The sequence below is a fragment of the Suillus discolor genome (genome assembly GCF_016758755.1).
Source record: "Suillus discolor strain FC423 chromosome Unknown F5147scaffold_53, whole genome shotgun sequence".
Lineage (NCBI taxonomy): Eukaryota > Fungi > Basidiomycota > Agaricomycetes > Boletales > Suillaceae > Suillus > Suillus discolor.
Genome location: NW_024541300.1, coordinates 85694 through 110458, shown reverse-complemented (window position 1 = coordinate 110458; position 24765 = coordinate 85694). Strand labels below are relative to the sequence as shown.

General features: G+C 48.5%; 7 protein-coding genes across 7 annotated transcripts; 5 read left to right on the top strand and 2 right to left on the bottom strand.

Annotated features, from left to right (window-relative positions):
* Positions 1 to 1858: 1858 nt before the first annotated feature.
* Positions 1859 to 7046, top strand: F5147DRAFT_582040 (ABC-2 type transporter-domain-containing protein; the record flags this gene model as incomplete). The annotated part of the gene is made up of 20 exons (XM_041431628.1): positions 1859 to 1926; positions 1978 to 2192; positions 2244 to 2673; positions 2724 to 2983; positions 3030 to 3348; positions 3401 to 3496; positions 3547 to 3768; positions 3826 to 4021; positions 4072 to 4287; positions 4347 to 4763; positions 4817 to 4920; positions 4969 to 5085; positions 5138 to 5252; positions 5306 to 5421; positions 5470 to 5634; positions 5682 to 6033; positions 6087 to 6451; positions 6505 to 6602; positions 6651 to 6907; positions 6966 to 7046. 20 exons carry the CDS (start codon positions 1859 to 1861, stop codon positions 7044 to 7046), a joined length of 4209 nt encoding a protein of 1402 aa, XP_041289617.1.
* Positions 6957 to 9427, bottom strand: F5147DRAFT_812795 (uncharacterized protein; the record flags this gene model as incomplete). The annotated part of the gene is made up of 10 exons (XM_041443480.1): positions 6957 to 7581; positions 7632 to 7676; positions 7732 to 8103; positions 8152 to 8432; positions 8483 to 8536; positions 8592 to 8666; positions 8723 to 8811; positions 8864 to 8940; positions 8989 to 9298; positions 9363 to 9427. The coding sequence occupies 10 exons, from the start codon at positions 9425 to 9427 to the stop codon at positions 7225 to 7227; spliced, it is 1725 nt and encodes a 574-aa protein (XP_041289616.1). The 3' UTR covers positions 6957 to 7224.
* Positions 9428 to 10722: 1295 nt separating this feature from the next.
* Positions 10723 to 11309, top strand: F5147DRAFT_709962 (uncharacterized protein). Its single transcript, XM_041438244.1, has 3 exons — positions 10723 to 10837; positions 10886 to 11076; positions 11141 to 11309. Exons 1-2 carry the CDS (start codon positions 10784 to 10786, stop codon positions 11054 to 11056), a joined length of 225 nt encoding a protein of 74 aa, XP_041289615.1. The 5' UTR covers positions 10723 to 10783; the 3' UTR covers positions 11057 to 11076; positions 11141 to 11309.
* A 3346-nt stretch (positions 11310 to 14655) lies between these two features.
* F5147DRAFT_709957 (4-hydroxybenzoate polyprenyl transferase) lies at positions 14656 to 16342 on the top strand. The gene is made up of 6 exons (XM_041438243.1): positions 14656 to 15103; positions 15161 to 15313; positions 15367 to 15484; positions 15556 to 15641; positions 15696 to 15829; positions 15886 to 16342. Exons 1-6 carry the CDS (start codon positions 14950 to 14952, stop codon positions 16192 to 16194), a joined length of 954 nt encoding a protein of 317 aa, XP_041289614.1. The 5' UTR covers positions 14656 to 14949; the 3' UTR covers positions 16195 to 16342.
* Positions 16343 to 16676: 334 nt separating this feature from the next.
* F5147DRAFT_709953 (uncharacterized protein) lies at positions 16677 to 18052 on the bottom strand. The gene is made up of 6 exons (XM_041438242.1): positions 17964 to 18052; positions 17854 to 17908; positions 17744 to 17801; positions 17472 to 17694; positions 17215 to 17418; positions 16677 to 17161 (listed from the first exon to the last, which is right to left on the bottom strand). Exons 1-6 carry the CDS (start codon positions 18013 to 18015, stop codon positions 16812 to 16814), a joined length of 942 nt encoding a protein of 313 aa, XP_041289613.1. The 5' UTR covers positions 18016 to 18052; the 3' UTR covers positions 16677 to 16811.
* Positions 18053 to 18507: 455 nt separating this feature from the next.
* F5147DRAFT_709952 (uncharacterized protein) lies at positions 18508 to 20446 on the top strand. The gene is made up of 2 exons (XM_041438241.1): positions 18508 to 18588; positions 18653 to 20446. Exon 2 carries the CDS (start codon positions 18822 to 18824, stop codon positions 20259 to 20261), a length of 1440 nt encoding a protein of 479 aa, XP_041289612.1. The 5' UTR covers positions 18508 to 18588; positions 18653 to 18821; the 3' UTR covers positions 20262 to 20446.
* Positions 20447 to 20734: 288 nt separating this feature from the next.
* Positions 20735 to 23989, top strand: F5147DRAFT_616827 (ribosome biogenesis protein tsr1). Its single transcript, XM_041432548.1, has 10 exons — positions 20735 to 20869; positions 20925 to 20985; positions 21062 to 21341; positions 21392 to 21911; positions 21965 to 22428; positions 22491 to 22740; positions 22796 to 22963; positions 23017 to 23227; positions 23285 to 23422; positions 23483 to 23989. Exons 1-10 carry the CDS (start codon positions 20828 to 20830, stop codon positions 23710 to 23712), a joined length of 2364 nt encoding a protein of 787 aa, XP_041289611.1. The 5' UTR covers positions 20735 to 20827; the 3' UTR covers positions 23713 to 23989.
* The last annotated feature ends 776 nt before the right edge of the window (positions 23990 to 24765 follow it).

Sequence of the window (24765 nt, the reverse complement as noted above, 5' to 3'; positions counted from 1 at the left end):
ATTTTTAGGAGGTTGTCTGTGATCTTAGGTACCATATACGTATAATATTGGCAATGCAAATGAAAAGCTTTGAGTATATTGGATGTGGGCTGCATATATTGGACTCTGGAGGGCTGGATACAATACCTCACCCAAGCCTACCCTACTTATAGGCTATCAAAAGCCAAATCCTACATGAAAAAATGTCCGCTACGCCTATCAGGAACCTACAATAGACGGAGCCTGTATACATATCTGGGTCAGGGATAACCAGCCTGCACAGGCCAAGCACAGGCTACATATAGGCTTGCATAGGCATCGTTCTTTTCCAGATGAAACAAATTAATGGTGCAATCGCGAAGCACCATCTCCGAATCCGACTCCGATGGAGGCATGGTCACGTGTCACACAGATTCGTGACATAGTCGTGGGCTGCACGTGACGAAGCTAGTGCTCGTATACTGAGAACATGTACAGCGTATACACCGAAATTATAGTATCGGCATTGTGTACGTATGGTTGCTGTGCAAAACATAAGATTTTGTGCTTTTTCAATTGGCCGTGCAGTAAGTAGTTGGGGTTTGATGCGGCCGAGCGCCTTACGATATTGAATTTTATATTTGGCCATCTACGGCGTACGCTCACAGGCTCACCCTAAATCACGTGATGATTTAGACAAACAAAAAAAAAAGCCTCGGCCTTCTCAGTTCCTTCTCAAAGCGTGGTAGGCCTCAGGCCTGGCATATGGATGACCTGGCCAACATGACTTATGGTGTTCGTCAGCTTGTTCAAGCTGAATCATCATCGATACATCGGCTGAGGCCTCGCCGACTCCGATCATAGCCTCAGGAAGAGGCTGTTCTTGCAGTTTCCTGATGTTTGATTCATCACTGTTCCCTCAACCGGAATTAGTGCATCAGGGTTGCGATTCGAACTTACGCACTGAGTGTGCATCTCAATGTCAGACAGGAGTGCTCGTCCCTATGAACAACGGAGTTACGTTTCAAATTCATTCATCTTGGTGCTAACGACATCTTGTTTAAAATCTTCTTCGCTGAAGATATAATGGGCGACTGCGCAAGCGAATTCCTCAATTGCAATGGGCTGGCGTCAGTGCTGCGTCACCACGGGACGGGCAACCCTCGGGCAATACGTAGAAGGACGTTCTCCCCGAACATTCGTATTGTGAATATAGGACATTGTCGTTTCCTGATTGGCCCAAAGGGGATTGACATGAGGTACTCTTCTGATCGCGAGGAGCAGTTTAAGCCCAATTGTTTGGATCAGCTTATCTTAGCAACGTCAAACTATAAATCAAATTCTTTGATTCGTTCTGCGCACTCGGGCATGGTCACAGTGGCCGAAATCTCACGTGCCAAAACCCTATTGAATCACAACTTGCTACGTTGTAAGTCTTTCTTGTGATCAACTAAAATAAAGTTCGAACACCATGCCATAACATGTCGTCGGTCTCCTGCGGAGTACGTACCTCCCGCTGATTGTTTATCATAGGAACCAACAAATTTGATCTTCTGAGAGCAGAAGCTCTCATCAACCCCGGCCCTTCTACTATATAGAGGGCGAAGGTTTACTCATCGAGTAATCTCAACGGTTCTTAATCCACCCACCATGGATTTCCCTGGTCAAACGCAGGGAATGGGTGCAGCTCACGATCAGTCTGCCGGTGCTTGCCTTGAAGCATGAACTTCAACCTCACCTACCCTTTACCTTCTTCGATCCAGCCAGCATGCACGAGTTGGAGCGGACAATGACAACACGGTCTACTCGGTCCCACCATCGTCCGCAAGACAAATTTCCTATTCCACCTTTGCCCAAACCTAAAACGGTCGACAATCGTAAATCCACGATATCTATTGCCATGGAAAGCGGCAGTAGTGCCCACGATGCTTTTGATTTTGAGCAGACTTTGAAGGACCTCGTTCGACGGTATGTGATTTGATACCCTGCCATCCCACCACTGGTTGTAACGTATCGCAGACGGGGTGAAGAGTCCATCAAGGCCCGTGAGTTAGGCGTCTTGTTCAATGATTTACGCGTAGTTGGTCTTGGAGCACGTGCATCACTGCAGCCCACAATGGGCACGATGTTAAATCCCTTTATTGCGCTTCAAAATATTGCAACAATGCACAAACCCCCAATCCGTGACATTTTGTCAGGCTTTGAAGGTGTGGTAATGCCAGGAGAGATGTTACGTAAGTTCAGGTTATGTTTTATTTGATCATTCATGTGCTGACTTCCACCAGTTGTTCTGGGCCGTCCTGGTTCAGGCTGTAGCACGTTCCTGAAGGTACTCTCCAATCAGACCTCAGAGTATCACGCTGTCGAAGGTGAAGTGTGTTATGACTCCTTCACCCCTGAGGAAATAGCCAAGCAATATCGGGGCGATGTCATCTACTGTCCTGAAGATGATGTTCATTTTCCGACCCTCACAGTTGAGCAGACATTATCCTTCGCAATCAAAACCCGCACGCCCCATACGCGCTTCACCGATCAGACCCGCGAGGAGTTCAATCGCGATGTCGTCGACATTCTAATCAGAATCTTCGGACTGCACCACGCACGTAATACCGTTGTTGGGAATGCCGCTATACGAGGCGTATCAGGTGGAGAGAAGAAGCGTGTTTCTATCGCAGAGGCTCTGTCATGCAGAAGCTTGATCAGCGCCTGGGACAAGTTCGTTACATATCGATTCATTGTCTACGATGAGCGCTCATGACTTGTAGCTCCACCCGTGGTCTGGATTCGTCGACAGCGTTGGAGTTCATCCAGGCACTCCGCATTGGTACCGATATCGGTCGGATTACGACAGTCGTCTCTCTTTACCAAGCCGGTGAACAGTTATATAACTTGTTTGACAAGGTATGCGTAATATCCGAAGGTCGGATGGTCTATTTTGGGCCTGCAAAAGAGGCGCGCCAATATTTTGTAGATATGGGATATGAGCCATATCACCGGCAAACGACGTCTGATTTTCTTGTTTCCGGTACGTATTGGCACAATGGTCCTTGTCATAATCTAAGATTTCTCAGTCACGGATCCAAATGCGAGAAACTTCCGTACTGGTGTCGAAGGACCAATACCCAGAACGGCTGAGGAGATGGCAGCCTACTTCCTCACATCTCCGCTAGGGCAAGCAAACCGTCAATCGATTGATCATTATCGCGAACACCACGTGGGCAAACCCGAACGCAGGGAGGCATACAGAGTTAGTGCGGTGATGGAGCATGCGCCTCATGCGCCCAAGAGTAACTCTTATACGATATCAATCCCGATGCAAGTCAGGGCAGTAATGGTCCGCCGGGTTCAGATAATAAAGGGCGATGTCGCATCCCAAGTGGTGCAACTTGTGTGCGTACCAATTATATACTCATGTCGACATAACATATTGATGGCCCCTAAGTGCACAAATATTCCAAGCCATCGTGATGGGCACCGTCTTCTATCACCTCCCTGACGCAACTTCTGGTTACTTCTCTCGTGGGGGCATCTTATTTTTGTTTGTCCTTCTGCATTCTTCTGTCCCCGATGTTTCTAATCAGTCTACAGTGCATTGTTTTTTGGCGCCTTGTCCGCTATGGCAGAGATACCCGCTCTCTATGCTCAACGCCCCATAGTTCTCCGTCACCACAAAGCAGCGATGTATTATCCTTTCATCGAAAGTCTGGCTCACACGGTCGTCGACATACCAATTACGTTCATCATCCAGGGCATTTTCTCTGTACTTCTGTACTTCTTGGTTGACCTTCAGAGGACAGCAGCACAGTTCTTGTCAGTGATTTCCTGTCTACAAGTCTACGGTACAGATCTGATATACTTTTCTGACAGCATATTCTTCTTGATAGTATTCACGATGACGACTGCGATGAAAGGATTTTTCAGGCTGGTCGCTGCTGCTTTCAAAGAAGAGTCTAGTGCTACATCAGTAGCTGGCATTGGTGTTTTAGTCTTCTCGCTGTACACTGGTTATACTATTCCTCGGCTCAGCATCCCGGCCGCCCTGCGCTGGATCACTTACTTGAATGTAGGATGTCATATTTTTTTCTCGAGTGCCATGCTGAAATATCTTTTCAGCCTCTCGGGTACGGTTTTGAATCATTGATGATGAACGAATTCCACACCTTGAACGGGACATGCTCCACCTTAGTTCCTCAGGGTCCTGGATATGAAAATGTATCGCTAGCTAATCAGGTTTGCACCACAGTCGGAGCTCAGCCTGGAATGCCAACTGTCGACGGTAACGCCTTCACCTACCTATCTTATGATTACAAGTACAGCGATCTTTGGCGCGTAGGTCCCAATTTTATTTTCTGATGTGAGTCATGACAGCTTAAATTATTTTCTATCAGAATTACGGTGTTATCTGTGCATTCGGTGTCGGCTTCCTTCTGATGTTGCTCTTCGCAACCGAATTCAACACCGGATCTGCATTTGATTCTGCTGTCACTCTCTTCAAACAGTCAAGTAGCGCAAAATCTGTTGGACCCGCCAATGTACGAAGAGATGCGGGAAAAGCGGGACCGTCGGGACCTGATGAAGATGAGGAAAAGGCGGGACCATCAGCACCCGACGAAGACGCGAAAAAGCAAAGAAGAGTATCTGATGGAAAGAAGAAACATGCGCCGCCAGATATCTTTACGTGGCACCATGTGCAGTACGTCGTACCAATTTCAGGGGGACCAGAGAGGAAGTTGTTAGACGATGTCTCTGGTTATGTCGCACCTGGAAAGCTCACCGCCCTCATGGGTGAATCGGGTGCGGGGAAGGTTGGCGTCATCTTACTGCACAACCTCACTGTAGACTGACAAGACCGTGATAGACTACTCTGCTCAATGTCCTTGCCCAGCGCGTCGATGTTGGTGTTGTCTTAGGCGATCGTTTTATCAACGGACAACCGCTCCCTGCAGATTTCCAAGCACAAACGTAAGTAAAAGTCAAACAGTCGGTGGGCAACACTCAAAACTAGTTCAGGGGATATTGTCAACAGATGGATACCCATCTGCCCCAAGCCACTGTTAGGGAAGCTATTCTTTCCTCAGCTCATCTTAGACAATCGGAATTCGTCCCTATGGAGGAGATTCGAGCCCAGTGTGTCCTCTTTTACATCGTACCATTGACAGTTCTGACTGATATTATTCAGCGTTGACAAGTGCATCCAAATGTGTGGCCTCGAAGCCTATGCGGACGCAGTTGTGGGCACGTTGGGCGTTGAACATAAAAAGCGCACGACAATAGCTGTTGAACTGGCCGCGAAGGTATTTACGTCTTTGAAGGTTTAGCATCCTCTTCAAACTTAGCATGCCAACAGCCCAAACTTCTTCTTTTCCTTGATGAACCTACATCTGGTCTCGATTCTCAATCAGCATGGGCCATCATAACATTCCTCCGTGAGCTCGCCGATAGTGGACAAGCCATATTGTGCACGTGAGTCTTATATACGTCTGATAGTGTTCTCAATCTGAACTTGATTAGCATTCACCAACCTTCCGGGGAGCTTTTCCAATTGTTTGACAGACTTCTCCTCCTTCGCAAGGGCGGCCAAACCGTCTATTTTGGTGAAATTGGGGAAAGGTCTTCTACGATGTTGAAATATTTTGAGCGTAATGGAGCTTCACCCTGTGATGAGGATGCCAACCCGTAAGTCCTTTGTTGGTTCAGGCATTCATGAAATTGAGCTATGACAGTGCGGAATATATGCTTGATGTCATTGGTGCTGGAGCGACCGCGAACACGTCTGTTGATTGGCATAATGTCTGGCGAATTTCGCCGGAAGCTGCTGCCCTTGAAGATGAGCTTGGACGCATTCACACTGAAGGTCGATCTCGTCCTGTTGTTCAGACAGAACTACGCACACAGTTTGCTACTTCATGGAAGCACCAGACCATTGCTCTTACACAGCGCAACTTCCAAGCATATTGGCGGAATCCAACCTACTTGATGGGAAAGCTCGTTCTCAACATCGCTGGTGGTCTGTTGATTGGTTTCACATTCTACAATACGAAAAATTCCCTCCAGGGTACACAAAACAAACTCTTTGTATGACTTCCGACATTCGATGAAGTGGTTTTGTTGGCTAATTGGTCTCATAGTCCTTTTTCTTGGCCACGATTTTATGTGTCCCCCTTTCTCAACAGATGCAGGCGGTCTACATCGACATTCGCTCGATTTACGAAGTCCGGGAGCGCCAGAGCAGGATGTACAAATGGACTGCTCTCGTCACCTCTCAAATCCTCGTCGAGATACCTTGGAACATTTTCTGCTCGTCGATCTTCTTTGTTTGCTGGTACTGGTCAGTTGGATTCTACAACGACCGGGCCGGATACACCTACCTGATGTATGGAGTCATATTCCCGCTCTATTACACGACGATCGCACTCGCAATAGCTTCCATGGCTCCAACTGCATTTATTGCTTCATTGTTGTTCAGCACGCTCTTCGCATTTGTTGTCATATTGTAAGTCAAATTTCTTAGCTGATAACATCGCTGCTTACTGATTTATGGTCTAGTAACGGTGTCCTGCAGCCATTCAGTGCGTTGGGTTGGTGGCGGTGGATGTATAGGGTTTCGCCTTTCACCTATCTCATTGAAGGCCTTTTCGGTCAAGGTTTGTGATTAGGTTTTGGCTTCGGTACTGAGCTCAACTTGTTCTTAGCGGTCAGCGGACAGGCGATTGTTTGCGCGTCGACGGAACTTGTTCCAATTGTTCCTCCCTCAGGACTCACGTGTGCTGATTACATGGATCCTTTCATGTCTTACGCGGGTGGCTATATAACGAACCCCAATGCGACATCGAGCTGCCTCTACTGTCCGTTCCAGACGACGGACCAGTACATGTATACTGGATTCAATATCGAGTATTCTCACCGCTGGCGTGACGTTGGTATCATGCTTGGTGTCACTTTGTTTAATGTGAGTCGCGTCCCTTGGTACTCACTCTGGGTGTTCACGAAAGAATCTATTTTCCAAGGTCGCTGCAATTTTCACTCTCACCTACGTATTCCGCATTCGGAAGGGTAATATTTTACCTGTGCTCAAGCGCAAGTCATAATACAAGAATCATGTAGAATGAAATGTTGGGGCATATGAATGATACCATGACATTAACGGTATGTACGTATGTATATAGTCCGTGCACTATGTTCTACCTTGTTGTAATTGAAAAATGGATTGCAATGGGAAACTTGGGCCCTCGCTTTCTAAAGTGTAATCCTATCCGCAGACACTCACTATACCGAAGTACCAATCGCACCCTCTTCATACATTGCGTCCTCGAACCTCAAAACAGAAGAATCACCTTTCTTGCGATATGAACCCAAGGAGATATTGTTTTCCTGCAGCGACGTCTTCTTGCCCTTGACCAAGAAGGACCTGAAGTACTCAATAACTTTTTGGGGGATGTAAAGTGCAGGCCAAATAGCCCTCCGCCACAAGCTGGCTTCAGACTTGTGGATTGTACTGTATGGCTGTACAGCGATGACAACCCACGTTGTGACAAAAGTCAGCAGGAAAGACACCCAAACATAGCGTGTGATCGACTCTAGGGAGCCGGGATTGATTTCGCGCACGTTCATCCCAAAGACCGACTGTTCAATTAGTGAGCGCTCCTATTCGTATTATACATCCAAACACGTACAGCAGTAAAACTGGCGGGCAAGAAGATCATGGTCAGGTATGATATCTGCAGAAGGCATGAGCTCTGTCAGTGCATATGTAACATGTGACTACCAGCACACCTGTTTCATCGCTGCAGAGTCTCGAAGGGTCGCCCTCGTTAACTTGAACGTTTGACGACTATCCTCGATGTTTACAGTGGCGAATGCCAAATCTGTGGCATTTTTTAACCGATTGATGAACATCGAACATCTCTTGTGTAACCTGTCGATTTCGGAAAGGAGGTTCTTGCATTCTCGTTGCATCAACTCTTCCGTAGTGCCCTTATTTTGTGAATGTTCCATTGCAGGGTTTGGAGACTCCATAACAAATGTGACCGATAATTCGAAATCATGAAGGAGGGTTTGATACTGGAGGAGGTGCGCCTGAAAGCTGTGAAGGGTATAGTTGAGGTTGAACATGGCGGAGAAGTCGTGGCCGTTCAAGATTACCTCCTGGACATGATGAGCATTCCCCACAATTCGGACAGATTGTGTACATACCACATTCTTGATGCGGTTATACAGCACTTCAAATGCCTCATCCCACGCATACAGCGCGTACCACAAGATTGCCAGAAAGAAAAAGGTTGGATCTTCAGATGCCTTGAATATTTTATTCCAGTAAACACTTCCACCTGCGCGTTCCATGACCTTATGCAAGAGCTCGGCAGTAGTGCGATCATGCAGCACAGGATGATACGATATGATTGTAGCGGAATCCTTGCTTCGAATCATATGAATTGCCAGAAGATCGATGAGAAGGACATGGAAATGATGTTCGCCTATGAAAGGACTCAGACAAAACTGTGCGGTAAAAGTAAGTGCGAATTACCGTCGTCTAACTGAAGGGGTAGCATGACATCTATGGTATCTTTCCTATTCCGTTCTGTATATTTTGTGATGAGAAACGGTCGACTATCGAACAAATGACAAACTCATACCGGATAAGCTAGGATTAGATTGTGACTTGCTTTTCCTCCCCGTGGTCCGAATAAAAGGAAGGATAACTGTGATATCTACCCGGAACAACATATTAACAACCATTGGACCAAAAGGCAGTCATCAAACGTACGATCCCCCTCTCCATGTCGAACGTCTTCCCGGTATCGCGAGGGTATCCAGTTTGTGGAGGATGAAAAGAAAAATGGCTCGATGTTATACCTAAAAAAGGAAATTTCAGTGCCGAAGTTGAAGCCGGCCCAGGAGTACGAACCTCGTCCCCAGCATCTTCAAAACGGATTCGGACAAGTTGTCCACGAACAACGCTCGAACACAGACGTTTTCCCGAACCTGATCAATTGTCACTCATTAACAAGCTTGGTGAGATGGGGTAAGCACAATACTTTCCTCCTTCTTTAATTTTGACCAAAGTCCGTCTTCATTCTCTTCCGACATCTCAATGCGATCCAGTGTTTTGAATTGACCGTTGTTCATTACGTCAATGCCATATATGATGCATGGGTTGCTGCGCGGACATCGTTTTAACATCTCACTTCGTGCCACTGGAGTTGCAGTCCAGTTGCCGAAAAGCTCTTGCGGGTATCCACGCCATTCATGTTTGCCTTTTTCAAATGACGAGTCAGAGGATGAAAGGTCGGTGTTGAAATCCACCCAAGGCCATGGTCCCGAGGGTGCTGCATGACGATATCTGAACCAAATCAAGGACACATCCTCCTGAATATTTGAAACGCGAGAAAGATGGAAACTCTTACACTGGCACTGGAATCGAACTTGTCCGCCTGTCTACTGCCGTACTTGATGCGTTGCTGTATGACATAGGGAACAGGTAGTAAAGGTCTACTTAGTTTGTGCCTACTGGACTAGAGGGGGGTGTATGTACCCGTGGGCGAAATGTTGGCGCGCATAAAATACTCATACACTAGCGCTGGTACCGAGTCGCACACTGGTTCGGATCTCCGTCAAATTTAGCCGCTCGGCGCTCATTAATCATCGACCAGGTCATTGACAGCTCGAGTTAGACTGGTTTGCAAGAACGCTCAGGTGATAGTCGAGGTCCAGCAATGAGGTTCGCTACATTTCTACATATCCGCACCTCATATTACCTAATGGATCAAGGAACCTGCAATTATGCGAAATCACTCTTCTGACATGCTTCTGCCTCGTTGATGCTGAGAAAAAGTGTGTTGGCTGTAGTACTGCGGGTGCGGTAACATCCAAATTTGCTTTCGTACCTTTGATTCCCTCTATTATAGCCTGGTCCGACAGCGCCACCGTCAATAAGCCTCGTGCTTGCCGGACCTCGTTATCACCCTACACGGCCGCCCACTCTCCAGTCATGTCTCGATCAGTGTTTATGAGGAGTCACACGAAAGTTTGACTTTATTGAGGGAAGAGCTGCTAATACACATTGGTAGGGACAGTAAAAGGCCTTTGCAGACAAGTCAGTGTGACAGTCAGCTGGTGATTTTAAAGACACGGTTGGTTCCAAAAGATGATCCGACATCAATGGATGAATTGTGTGAAATATGAACATCTGAAGCATGGGCGAACGCCTCCAGCTGGGCTTCGCCTCTTGTATTACAGACTCCGACCTTAATAAAAACATTTGAGTAGAACACAAATATCGCGGTCTTTCATCTGAACCACATCCGCTGCGGCAACAAAAGACCCGGATACAAAAGCTCCCAAAAGCCCTGAAGCCTTCGGAGGCCAAACCTAAAAACAGCGAAGGCGATTTGAAATCAAGCACAATGGCCCTCATCACACGGAGATATATCTTAAGTGAGCGCTACAATCCATCGAAAAACGGTCCAGTAAACAAAAAAACTCACCTAAGTCACCTTGCCATCCCTAAACTCGAAGACACACCCAGAAAAGGATATTGTCACAGATTTCGGCAACAGACCTGTAGCACGGATGCAAAATGAGCTCACAGTGCGAGAGAGGCGCTACCGCGCTGCTGCAAGTCTGCAGATACGGCAGTTACACTTAGCAGTAGCCGAGAAGACACAAGCACCTGTATGACGCCATGCAACATCGGCCACTTGAACAATGACAATGAGATGCTCACCAAACAAAACCGTACACTCATCAATGATCATGCGTGTAGCACGTGCCTCGGCAGCGAATTCCTGGATACTATATCACATATCACATATTCAGTTCATCTGGGATGCCTTATCGCACCCCAAAAGGTCACAGTCATACACCAGGCTGGGTAGAGAAGGTGCATTCGCAATAACTCCTTTTTCATATCGTATAACGCCTTAATTAGAGCCCACGAGGTAGAATGGCGAAAGCTAACACCATGAATCCCGACACATATGGTAACATTCTACCTGGCGTCAATGCAATGGTGCACACCATAGGCACGCTCCTCGATAATACACAATGCAATAAACAGTTCCACGACAAGGATTTCGTAGGCTCATCTAGGAAGCTATGAAAAACTTAATCGCGATACTGGTGAGCCCGAGTTACCTTCACGGCGCGTCGTCATAAGTTGCACTAGCCGTCTGAATGTGCGAAGCGTTCACTGCCAGTAAACCCAGCCAAGAAATTACGGATGTTCGCCCGTTCGTCTACATTTCTGCGGAGGACCACAGGCCTGCTATATCGGTGCGACACAGAGACCAAACTGGAGGCCGAGAGGAAAATCGACGAGATCATGAAAGATCATCCACAGTATCAAGTGTTCGGCCTTGTGAGGATGCATCGTCGCGCCGATACCTCCAGACGCTGACTTGTCGTGATGCATGAAATACGCCCCTGAGGCGAGGCTGATGACCATTCCGGCCAATCTCTTCACGTTCTCGGCGTGGATGCACGCATGCATGCTGTACTTCGTACCGATGCTAGCGTCGATCGTCGGCTGGCTCGGAACGAGGGCGTTCTCAAAGGTGACCGAGCAGACACCTGCATTGCCAAGCTGCTGAGCGTGCCGCCAATTCGGGACGATCACTTGGAGGAAGCTATACGCGCTTCGCTGGAACCTGCCAAAACGTAAGGGGACCTTGGGCGTACGCGCTATGAGGGAGCTAATTGGATGGTCGAAAGGGGGGCCTAGCACTACTCGGTCGGATTCTTGATTTGCTGATATGATAGAACATTGTTCACTGCCTCATCCAAATATGGATTTTCATTATCGAGAATAATATTGCTGGTCGGTCGAATCCTATTCAATAAATAATGTTCTTGTTTGTCCATCCGTGGGATCGGTATCTCTTGGAGGTTGACTTTGCAGATGATAAGATTGGACCGAGTCCTGAGGCCTGATGCAGATGGACCACTCTGACAAATTACCTGGCAATTCGCCTGTAGCAGAGGAGTCATTGGAGCCCCACTCACGAGCATTGCGGTTGATGGCTCACCTTGGACAACCTTTCGGTTCATTTTTGCTAGCGCAGAAACGTGTCAGAGAATACAACAGGATCACGTTGGACGATGACTTCACTGCACAAGTCAAAAGCATAACTTCCATCGACACATGGAGGTCGGTACCGTAGAAATACTACAGGTCCATGTCACGGTTCACCTGCTGCACAAACCGAAAATTTTCGCTCGCGAGCACTGTATTTGAGCGGCCATAGTTCGCCTTGAATAGCCTCTTGGTGCATGTGGATCGCGCCGGATCGTGACATTAATGCGGTTTAGAGATATGGCTTCTATGAGCTACACGTTGGAGCCTGCCGTCAAGACACTAGAGATAGTGTAGTTGTAAGTGTGGATAGTGTAGACCTGTTCGGGAGAGCAAGCGCATCTTCCAAGAAATCCACATGCAATATCGAGCCTATCAGGCTGAAAATTTTTATGTAGCTATCATGCTATTTTTGTCTGAAACTGCGAAGACTTACCCTGGAAATTCGCCATCTGGTATGATCAATTGGAATTAGATATGACTAAAATACTGACACACGGTGCATTCACTAGTTGCACAAAAGACACAACGATGAGATTAATGGACATACTAATATCATAGCCCGGAGGCAGATCAGGCATGTCTGTTGCTGCTTACTCTTTCATCAGTAAGGTTGGCCCATACTTCGAGCTGCAAGCAAGGAAACGTGTTGGGAGTGACACAAATTTACGGCGTATGCTCGTAATACATCGATCGGGCTTCCAAATAAGTCGCGGGTGCTTGCGTCCACCATACAACCGAGACTATACCAAACAAAGATGCTGACAGTAGATTTTCGACGGGTCAAAACTCTGATCGGTAAATATAATTGCTCGTCCGAGACTATACCGAACAGAAATACGAAGTTCTATGATGACAGCTTCAGACTGATAGTGAATACAGCTCATCCTAAACTATACTGGACAGGGATCGTAAAACGATGCCTGAACGACACTCAATGCCGAACCTTGAGCTTGCTTCATGTTGGGCCAGTCTGTACAAAATTTGTAGACTCCGCACAAAATCGTCTGGGCGTATCTGTGATCGGAAAGTTCCTGGTGTATCTGCTATCACAGCCACCCTGCCGCCACTGTATCAGCCGTGATGCCAATCTCGTCATTCTTGAGCTTGCCGTCACAGTTCTAGTCATTTGGAAGGAGGGCATTCAAGTTGCAGCTGTAGACTGTAGACTGGAAATGACATGGTGCTGTGGTTGACAAGCAGGTAGGAAATAAGCAAACAGAGGAAGGGTAGACAGACAGGCAAGATTCGAGACTCTCAGAGATGGCATAGTGACCATTAATATTCCGAAATAGATCGGCTCGCTCTATCTTTGAACTGAAGTCTTTAGTAAAGGTTGGACCCCGTGCGCAACTTAGCTTCGGCAGAACTGGCAAAATAGGTGTGTACGACATTCTTAACATCGATGACATCAATCTTATCTCGTCCATCCTCATAATTGTAAAGAGATCATACCGTTGCGTGGATCGTGTCGTGCCCAGATCAGAGAATGTGCGTTCTACTTCGCCTACATGTCCCAGATGCCATCGTAGACCTTGAGTGGGTTAATTTCGAAATTGATTGAAAGGTTTTTCCACCAAGAAAGGCCGTCCGATTGGCCGCTAGCAAATGGAGCTACTGACTGATATAGGCCTGCAGGTCATGCGAGGGTTTTTTCGCCACTATGTCCACTTTGCAATGTCAAGTGCGACCTGCGTAACAGCAAGTTTCCGGTTACATCTCTGCGAGTCTGGAATACTGCCAGGTTCTGCCACCTCCCTTCGCGCGAGTTAACTGCCGTAGATCAAGCACAACCAGTTTTGCCAAACCGATTGGCACGACTCCCAAGTTCTGCCAACAAAAATACCACGAATGCCGCCATCTCTCTGCGTCCTGCTCGTAACCCTTGACACCAATCCCGCTTGCTCATTCCTAGGAACTGCAGCCTAGCTGTGCCGTCGCTGCTGGTTGATTTCATTTTTGCAACAACACATCAAGGTCTAGTGCCAGATCCTTGTCGCGCCAGTCAACATCCCCTCCCTCACTAACTCTCCCCACCGATCCTCCTTGTTATCGATATTGGTGTGACCTTCATATTCTTTCTCCAGTCATTCCACTACATCCTGGATTTTTCTTCTTTGCCTAGCTCGCTGCTCCACCTGATACACCACCCTGCTATACATGTTCCCGTCATGTCGGCAGTCATAAATTTATGTTGCATCCTCATCTCACCCAGCAAACCAAAGACACGAAAGCCTAAGTTTTTTCATGATGAAAATTTCATCATATGTAAAGGACAAACGCTGTTAAGATGCTACACTACACAGTGCACACCCAAGTTCTGCATGAGGGTGAGAAACACGAGGGAAACGATGACACCAGGCTGAAGAGGTCAAATAGTGCCCCAAGGAATGCGCTCGACCATAAACGTCGATGCGGTGACTCCCACTGAGGTTATGGTGTTTGTCGGTGCTGATGAGTCTGTAGGCTGTAGGAAGTGAAAGCGCGAGGGGGGGAGCCTTCGGAGCAGTTAGCTCGGCGAGGGGCAATGGGACATTTAAGCGGCGAATATGGCAGAACAGTGCAGAACAGCTGCAGGCGGTGAACTTCGAAGAATACTTGGCGAGGAAATATGCTTATTGAGCGGTGGTTGAGGTCTTGCCACTAGAACTGATTAGTAATTAACATGTGTTCAGGGACTCGTTGTTGGGGCCGAGCCGCACTATACGGTTTTCAAACTCGGCTATGATAGGGCTGTTATCCTTCCTCGGCTGTCCTGTTCGGAAAGGACACCCCCTTTTTGATTAACTGTGTGGAACGATGGGCTAGCTATGTCATATTTCAATTTTCTCACTTTTGTCTTGAAGCGAACAAGATGGAAGGGTATAAAAGCCCGTCATCCTTCTCTCTTCTATTGCATCTAACCATTCGCCAAATTTGCCATGGAGGTCAAATCAACAGCCGTTAAGCAGCACTCTCAACACTTGTCTTCGGATAGGACTTGGGTGGACCTTTTTCCATCCAACATACGTCCTTACCTCTATCTGGCACGAGTTCACAACCCTGCCGGGACGCTCTTGCTGTTCTATCCATGTGGTGAGCAGTTTTTGTGGCGTTAGTTTATTTGTTGTTGACTTGAGCAATAATAATTAGCGTGGTCGGTCACCATGGCTTGCTACGCAAACAACGCGCCCGTCTCGACGGTGTGGACATATGTTGGTTTGTTCCTTGCTGCCGCCCAAGTGTTCCACTCTGCCGGCTGCGTGATCAATGACATGTGGGACAAAGACGTTGACGCTGCCGTTCGTAAGTGTTACATTCAGTCAAGTGGTGGCTCCCAATAACACTTTAACTACCAGCGCGAACAAGCACGCGGCCCTTGGCTTCGGGTGATGTCTCGATGTTCGGGGCATTCGCCTTTCTTATCCCACAGCTGGCTCTTGGCATCTGGCTGTTGATGCAGTTGAATGAATACAGGTGTGTTGGGTTTTTGTAAAAAAAATAATATGTTGGTCTGCATATTTATCATTTCTATTTTTTTTTTCAAGCTTGCGACTTGGACTTTCGTCCCTGGGCCTGGTGGTGTTGTATCCTGCCATGAAGCGTGTGACCAATTGGCCGCAGGCAGTGCTTGGTATGTTATACTGAGTTCCAGGACCACCGCGGTGATTGATGAGTCACCTGATAGGCTTGTGTTTCAATTGGGGAGCACTACTGGGCGCGGCTTCGGTTGTTGGTGCAGTTGACTGGCATGTGTACATCCCTCTGTACCTCGGCGCTGCCAACTGGACCATTGTGTACGACACTTCTTACGCTCGTCAAGTAAGGATCTTCTTTTGCTTCCGGGTTCTTCGGCTCATACAGTGAAATTAATTCAGGACAGAGATGAAGACGCCAAATATGGTGTGCGCTCGACCACGATCATTTTTGGTGATCAAATCCGCCCTATTCTCGCCATGTTCTCCGCCGTTGTTTGTTCTCTGGTGTCCTACGCCGGATACTGCAACGGACATGGCTGGCCATTCTTCTGTGGTGTTGCCATGGGTGCACTTCACCTCGCCCGACTCCTCGCCAGGACAGACTTTGAAAACAAGGAGAGCTGCGATGCTACCCTCCTCAGCAATGCTTGGTTCGGCTTTTGGGTTTGGGCTGGAGCTTTCGCCGACCTTCTTCTCAAAACTCAGTAGTTCTAGATGCGATGACTTCTTTCCTTCTCTCTTCTGATTTTTTTACTTGCCATACACATTATGATGCGACCACGAAATATATTTCTGGTGATGATCATTGGCATGTCTCTCCATGAGGCCAAGCATGAAATAAAAAAAATGAGAATCGTACCATCTTGTGAGGCACCCGAGCTCAGATATTCTACGCGGAAAATTCAACTAAGTAGTGCCTTGTTACCCTTCCCAAAATTTGAAATGCTCCCGCTTTACAAAGCTCCGAAGAACAAAGTACGTACATGCAGCATAACTAGTCAAATTAAATATTAAGGACGTAATGCGAAGATCTCGCAAACCTTGTCAGCTGCAAATTTGCCTTTGACTTACCCGAGTAGTGGGAACAGCGGCGTCAAAAACCTTGAGCTCGCCAACTGCCAACGATAATTTAGTATTAACATTCGAGGCGATGGGTAATGGCACGCTCAATCTTGCAATTCCTGCTGATGGGCATATGCAATGTATAACCTATGGTGCTAATTCAAGATGTATCATGTCATTCGAGCCTGCTCCAGTTCAACCAGCGATATGATAGCATTCTCGACAGCGTAAGTCTATATTTAGATGGGAAAGTGAACAACATTCTAAGAGTCAGACGAAGTAATATTAGGCCCCCCTTTCGACCACCCAATCAGCTCCCTCATAGCGCGCACGCCGACAGGTCCCCTCACGTTTTTAGCAGGATCCAGCGAAGCGCAGATAGCTTCCCCCAAGTGGTCGACCTGAATTGGTGGGACGCTCAGCAGCGTGGCAATAGATACCAACGCAGAAGGTGTCTGTTCAGTCGCTTTCGGGAACACACTTGTGCCAAGCCAGCGTATGATTGACGCTGGCATCGGTACAAAGGGCGGCATGGCTGCGTGCATCCACGCCGAGAACGTAAAGAGATTGGCTGGAATGGTCATCGGCCTGGTCTCGGGGTCGTATATCATGGCTAGACAAAATAAGTCAGCGTCTAGAAGTATCCGCTCGGGGATGCATCCTCACAAGGCCGAACGTGCACTGCTCGATACTGTGGATGATCTTTCATGATCTCGTCGATTTTCCTCTCGGCCTCCAGTTTGGTCTCCATGTATCGCACCGATATAACAGGCCTGTGGAAGTCCTCCGCAGAAACGTAGACGAACGGGCGGACATCAGTAATTCCTTGGCTGGGTTTACTGGCGGTGAACGCCTCGCACACACGAATGGCTAGTGCAACATATGACGATGCGCCGCCGACGTGAAGGGTAACTCAGGCTCACCAGTATCGCGATTAAGTTTGTCGTAGCCTCCTAGATGACGTGCCTCGACCGGGGTGATCCCCGTAATGGACTTGAGCAAGCCCACGTAGTCCTTGTTGTGAAACAGTGTATTGCGTCGTGTATTATCGAGCAGCGTGCCTATGGTGTGCACGACTGCGTTGACGCCAGGTAGAATATCAGCATATGTGTCGGGATTCATGGCATCAGCTTTTCGCCATTCTACCTTGTGGGCTTTAAGCGGTGTACAAGATAAAAAGGACGTGTTAACGCACCTTCTCCGCCCAGTCTGGGGTATGGCCTTTTGGGGTGTGGTAAGGCGTGCCAGATGAACTGAATATAAAATCATGGTATCGACAGATAGAAGGAACGAGTCCAGACATACCTAATACTGGTGACCCCCATACCCCGTGCAAGAGCAGCCTTGCACACCGCAGAACCTATGGTGGAACTGGATTAGGCCAACAACCGGACGAAATCGACGAGGAAGCTCACCGACGAACCCATTACCACCTACGACAAGAATTTTCTGGGCAATAGCGGACATAGCGTCAAGACTGGTCCTGCACTGTGCAGTATAATAGCAACCTTAATTTGAATTTCAAACTGTTCAACTAAAAATATCCAACCAGAAAGTCGCACAAACCTGCACATTTATGTAATATAAGGAAAATTGAAATTCCAGGGAATTATCTTGAAATTTGTACTAACGGACGTCGTACGTAGTCTAAGGGCTGCGGCCCACTAGACCGTCACGCGTCAACAGTGTTCCTTCGCTGCCTATGCACCATGATCTAGGAGAGACCATGCTCGTGTGCGCACACCATGCATAATATTACAATTGTCCCTGCAATGATTCTGAGCTCCAAATCAACCCGGTCGTCACTACTAGTAGCGTTGCGTAGTCTCCTCCAGAGTGATCGGATCACTTAAAGATAGTTGTTACTTCAAAAAATACTTACTTGAGATTTTTTGTCGGAGTCGACCTAATGGCCATGGGCATCCAAGTGGTGGGAGACTCACCTACTATGGAAAGTTGAAATGACCTTCGAGCCTAGGCTCAGGATGTGAACGATACCACTAAGTTATCGATCGATGCAGTGACTATCATATACTTATAGTACGTCCTTGTTGTTTAACTTGGTGTTTCATCCTATTCCATTCCTCTGAATCCTGTTTCGCAGATCGTGACTGCGCAGATAGAGCTGTGTTTGGGTTCCTTGCGCCAGCCAGCAAGAGTCACTCGTATTCTTATACATAGTACATACGTCCCACAACACGACATCGTGTCCTCCGCAGCTGCCAGGTGCTCACCTTGACGGTAACAACGTTGACTTCTCGTGATCAACGCACATGTCCGAGGCCAGCTCATACCATCATGACTACCACGGTCATCCAGACACGCACTACTATGCTGATCCCGGGGAGCGCCCCTCTAGCTCCGTACACAGAAACAGATACAGTCCCAGGCGAGTGCGAGACGTGTCCTGGATCAGCCAACAGCCTCCATCCCCAACTAATGACCCGTATGCGCGATGGCACCCGCCTCCATCCGACCCCGTAGACTTCCCCACACCTGTATTTCCAGACCAACCGCTCCCCATGGCACATTCCTCCCCCATGATGGGACGTCCTCCATCGTCTGGCATGAGAATGCCTTCCCCGATGATCGGAGAATACATGACCGTGGAGGACCCTGAGTATGACGAGGAAGAGGTACCGGAGGACAACGAGGAGATTGACTTTGATTTCTCTAACGCTCCTCAACACCCCACAGACGGGCTGAAAGGTGCACGGCGCTGGGTCGGGGGCTTCGTCAAAGGCCTCCGCAAGTTCCCTGGACTGCGCAAGTCCCCGCACAGACCATCACCATCGAATGACTTTGCACCGCCGTCACTTGGTGCTCATCATGAGAATGATGTGCAATTTCCAAATATAGCGAGCCTGCGTTTGCGCCCACTCACACCCACTGGAATAGCGCAGACTGCAGAGTTGATGAACATGCCTCAACCCGCGTCGTACCCGCAACCATCGCCACAGCATCATGCATATCAGCAGCAGCCATATGTGCATAGACCACCTCCCCCAGCAGCGTCATCGCCAGTGTATGCCCCTGGAGCGGATGTTGTCCCTCAAGTCCTCTCAACAGTTGATGAGCGCTCAAGTGAGCAAACTGGAACACACGAGACACATCCGCCCCCACATTTTCCCGTTGAGCATACTCATTCTCCCCGTGCTCATACGCATGCCCAGCCACATTCACGTTCACATTCACGTTCACATTCAAATTCGCATTCGCATTCACGTTCCCATTCCCGTTCCCATTCACAATCTCATTCTTTAACTGTTCAACCTGTCCACCCCAACACAACTTTCACCGTGACTGACTATGTTACTGTTCCCTCGCCTCGGCAGTTCGCTCCTCCCCGACCTACGCCCATCAAGCGCTTCCTACATAACCTCGACCAGCTCCCCTGGGTTGAGCACGAGCAAATCGTCGATGCCTACTTCCCCGGCCGTTCCTCCCGCCACCGCCGCCACCCAGAATCACCCGTGTATGAAGGACAAAAACCTGTAGCATCGTGGTACAACAAGCGACAAAATTCCCTCCCGCAAGGGATGGGTGTTGGACCGAGCAACGCGTCCCTATTGTATGGATTGCCGCCACAGATGCAAAAGGCTTACTCGCACCAGGGGATGGTTTATCCACAGTTCCCAAACGGGTATGTACCTGTGCAGCCCGCGTTTGTATACCCTGCTACTACTTTCTCTCTACCGCCGAGGATGTATTAGGAATCCGGTGCGAGTCACTGTCGTTTTGAGGTAAATACGACGTGTCGTTGATCGCCCATAGTTGATTGAGTTGTTTCAGGATCATTGTGGAATATGCCGGTCAACCTACTGTTGTTTTCAATTGGTTTGATACACGCATGTTAATCACTTTAACAGTACTTTGAATTGATTGCTTTTTAGACTGATGAGCATCTGAGAGGAGAATACAATATTGATGTTGTGCAATTGCAACCTCCATGCTCGTCGCACTTACAATCCATTTTCTTCCGATCCTCCATGAAACTGCACCTTAGGGGGTGCATTCGCACTTGTATGGCTATCTATCGCACAGAGCAAGAGCCTAGCTAAGAGAGTCATACTGAATGAAAAGATTTTGCATCGTGTACTTAGTTTACTTGCAGTGGGACGGCCCGGTGCTTCCCGGATATAGCAAGATCCTAAAATTTGGACTCGAGGCTCGATATCACGTAGTACTAGTATCGCGTTTACCAGGAGCTAGACAATCGGGCACCGACTCCTCTTCGCTGAAAAAGAGCTTTGCACGTAGAGACGTGCGCACCTCCACGATGGTCGTAGAAGCGCACCATCACAGATCAACCCTCAAGCAGGTTCATCTAAACTTTTCATTCTTTCAAAATCACATCTCATCTAATCTTACTACAGAAAAACAAACCCTTCAAATCTCATCATGCCACTAAATCTGCTCTTAAAGATATCGCAAAAGGTGCGGTTCTCCAATCATTCACTTACTGATTTTGATCTCAGTCTTTCTGCACTTTTTTTTTTCTTCCCTCGGACAGGGCGCACTGCTCGCCAAAGCACAAAATCACCGGCAGTAAGCACTGTCACACAGGCTCGCCTCAACAGGCGCAACACCCAAAAGCAAGTTCAGGCCACTAAACGCGCCTCCCTCGTCGCTGCAACCCGCATCTTCAACGGCATCGATGGCGCCCCACGCATCGTCGCCATCATCCCCCTTTCCGAAGACATCGACACCCAAACATGTATCCAAGCCCTCGGAAAATGTGTAGATGAAGAGATACACGGAATAAACGAGAAAAAAAACATATGGACCATGAAGTTCGTCCGTTCAACTCTTTCATCTCACACTGATCGAACCACACATACAGAACATCCCGATTCAAAACGTCCCTCCAATTCCTCCCCGTACCCTTCGCTCACCCATTCGCTGCTCTAGATGTAGCCCGCGCCGCAGACTATACGCTCCTCCTGCTCTCCCCGACCATCGAAGTTACCCCCGCAGGTGACACCCTCCTCCGCATGCTCCAAGCACAAGGCCTCCCTACAGTCATCGCAGCCATCCCGCCTACGACCACGGAATACATCGATGCAAAGGCCAAACCAGCAGTACTCAAAAGCCTCCTCTCCTTCATACAATACTTTGACCCCACCCAGCGCCGAGTGTTCGATCTCAGTGCGCCAGCAGACTCACTCAACACCCTGCGAGCCCTCGCAGAGGGGTGTCCTGGCGAGGTCAAGTGGCGCGCAGGGCGGCCGTGGGTGGTAGGTGAGAGTGTGGAACGAGGCGAGGGCGGAGTGTTGAAGGTGACGGGTGTCGTTCGTGGGGGAAGACTTAGCCCCGATCGGCTCGTGCATATCCCTAACCATGGGGATTATCTAGTTTCGAAGGTGAGTCATCGGCGGGTGGATCAATCTGTTTGGTGGATTTAAAATGGCTGTAGATTATGTCTGCTCCACTCCCTCGCACGAAGCATGCCAAGTCTGGTGGTATGGATGTAGAAGCTGAGCCTGTGCTCCTCGCTGAACGCGTCCCATCCTCCGCTGACTCCATGGTGAGCACAAACGTTGCAGACGATATGGCGAACGAACAAACATGGCCGACGGAAGAGGAGATGGCGGGTGCACTGCAAGGCACTGGGGAGGGTGAGGTACCAGATGCAAAGAAAGGCACGACGCCGAAGCGTATCAGGCGCATTCCTAAGGGTATGACTGAGTATCAAGCTTCGTGGATCGTGGATGAGAGCGAGGATGAGGACCAGGATGAGGACCAGGGCGGGGCGGAGGAGGGAGGAGGGCGAATAGATGAGGACGAGGAGATGGTACTCGACGATGCGCTGGACATGGAAAGCGAGCGCAAAAGTGTGATCGCGTTCCAAGAACTTGACATAGAAGAAGAACAAAAGCAGTACGTCCTCTTCTTTATCAAGTTGTACTTTCGCAAGAGTGACATTTGTTGAACCAACCAAGGCTTACATCATGGCGCAAGCGCTCCCAAGAAGAACAAGATGCCCAAGCATTTCCAGATGAAATTGACACCCCACAAGACATCCCTGCATGCACACGGTTTGCGCGGTTCCGTGGGCTTCGATCGCTCCGCACGAGTCCGTGGGACCCGTATGAGAACCTGCCTAGCGATTATGCACGGATATTCGAGTTCGAGGACTTCAAGCGTACCGAAAGGGACATATGGCACGAATTGGAGGATAACGGGATTGAGGTTGGAAATTCCCCGCTCATTACTATCCAAATAATCGCTAAAAACATTACTGCAGCCTGGAAGGCGTGTAACAATCTTTATTGAGGGTGTCTCGCCCGAAGCCAGCGTGCCCTCCGAGTCACCGTTTGTGATATACGGATTGTTGAAACACGAGCACAAGAAGACAGTCCTACACTTTACCGTACAGCGGAACACAGAGTGTGAAGGTTCTGTTAGATCAAAGGTCCGTCGTCTGTTGGGCCTTTTCCTACTTAGTCACAACTGAACTCCCCAAAGGACCCCCTGATCCTGTGTTACGGACCCCGCAGGCTACGCGTCAACCCCGTGTACTCTCACCACACTCGCGGCGGCGGAAAAGGCGCAAACAACGTCCACAAATTCGAGAGGTTCTTATGGCACGGCACTACGACTGTCGCGAGCGTCTACGCACCAATTATGTTCGGGAAGCAGCCGTGCATGCTCCTACGTGAGACGCAAAATCCACAAAGTGCGCCAGTTCTCCCAGCGGAGAGACAATAAGTGATTGACTAACTGAAATGAACAGCGCCGGAGCTCGTGGCGATGGGCACGTTCATGAATCCTGATACGACACGTATCATCGCGAAGCGAATCATCCTCACGGGCCACCCGTTCAAAGTGCACAAAAAAACCGCTACGGTGCGGTACATGTTCTTCAACCCAGGTTTGTGTTGTTCCTCTTCTTTGTTCTTTTCCCCGTGCTCACACATTCACTCTGGCACAGACGACATCCAGTATTTTAAGCCTATTCAGCTGTTCACAAAACATGGGCGGACGGGACATATCAGGGAGTCACTCGGGACGCATGGGTATTTCAAGGCGCATTTCGATGGGCCTATCAATCAAATGGATACGGTGTGTATGTCGTTGTATAAGCGCGTGTACCCACGGTGGAGCGAGAATTGGGCGACGCTTGGTGCGAGCAGCGGGAAGGGTGATGAGATGGAGGAGTAAGTGGCGACTTTTGGTTCTGATTTTATGGGTAGGACCGTTTTCGACGTCAAATTGCACCTATGCTTTGGAATTTGTAGCAGCAGCTGGAGAGTTATTTCAACGAGTGTACAGCGAGATAACTGGACCTTGCCCAGCGCACTTTTCGTCAGACTTGTATCGAATGGATAATTCAGACGACAGGTGCGTTAAACTGGTAATCATATTCACTTGGCACAAGTATGTACTCTACTCTCAGACTGGCAGAGTAGCTATCCAATGCACTTGCAAGCATAGTAGCATCAAGCATTATGAGAGATCTGCTCTTGCTGAGAATAATGACTAGCCGTGATCTGTCGTGAAACACACCCATCCCTTGTCCCCCATTTCCCCCTTAATCCGCCTGCCACACCACCTGTGAGGATGCTGGGAAGCTTATGGTCGCCAATACATGGAGTAATGCAAACCTCCCATCGGAAGGGTAAGTGTAATCACCATCCGCGTGATCAAGAACAACACAGGTAGTCAACCCACAATTGCAAAATCTCACCTACTGATGTTCCTGCTGATGTACTTGCGCACAAAATGAAATTAGCGAATTGTTTAGGACGGAAGAAACATGAAAGAAGACCAACTCCCTAAAATTTTTGCGGGTCTGAGAGGAAGTAACAAAGCGAAGAAGCTACACATAGGGAACAAGATTGGTCCAGCAAATAGCATCATAAACGCCAGCAGGAGGTGATCGCAAGCTCAAGGATATAAACAACCCTAGTACGACGAGGCGTGCCGCTGCGTGTGAAGCTAGAAAGGGAAAAGAAATCAGCCTGAGTTTGAGGCTAGGACGAGAACTGTGAAATGTTTTGTGACTGTATTTGTGACGGAAAGCTTTGATGGAACAGAAGATGGGAAATATCAGTGGGACAGAATTCATTACAAAGAATGCCGCACACCATGGTGTCTGCTGTACCTGTTTCGGGAACGCAGAATTCCAGGCAAGTCAGTGAAGTGCCCAGAACACCATCCCACAGAGGCAGACAGTCATGCCCACATCGTGTTTGTTCAATATTCGGACATCGG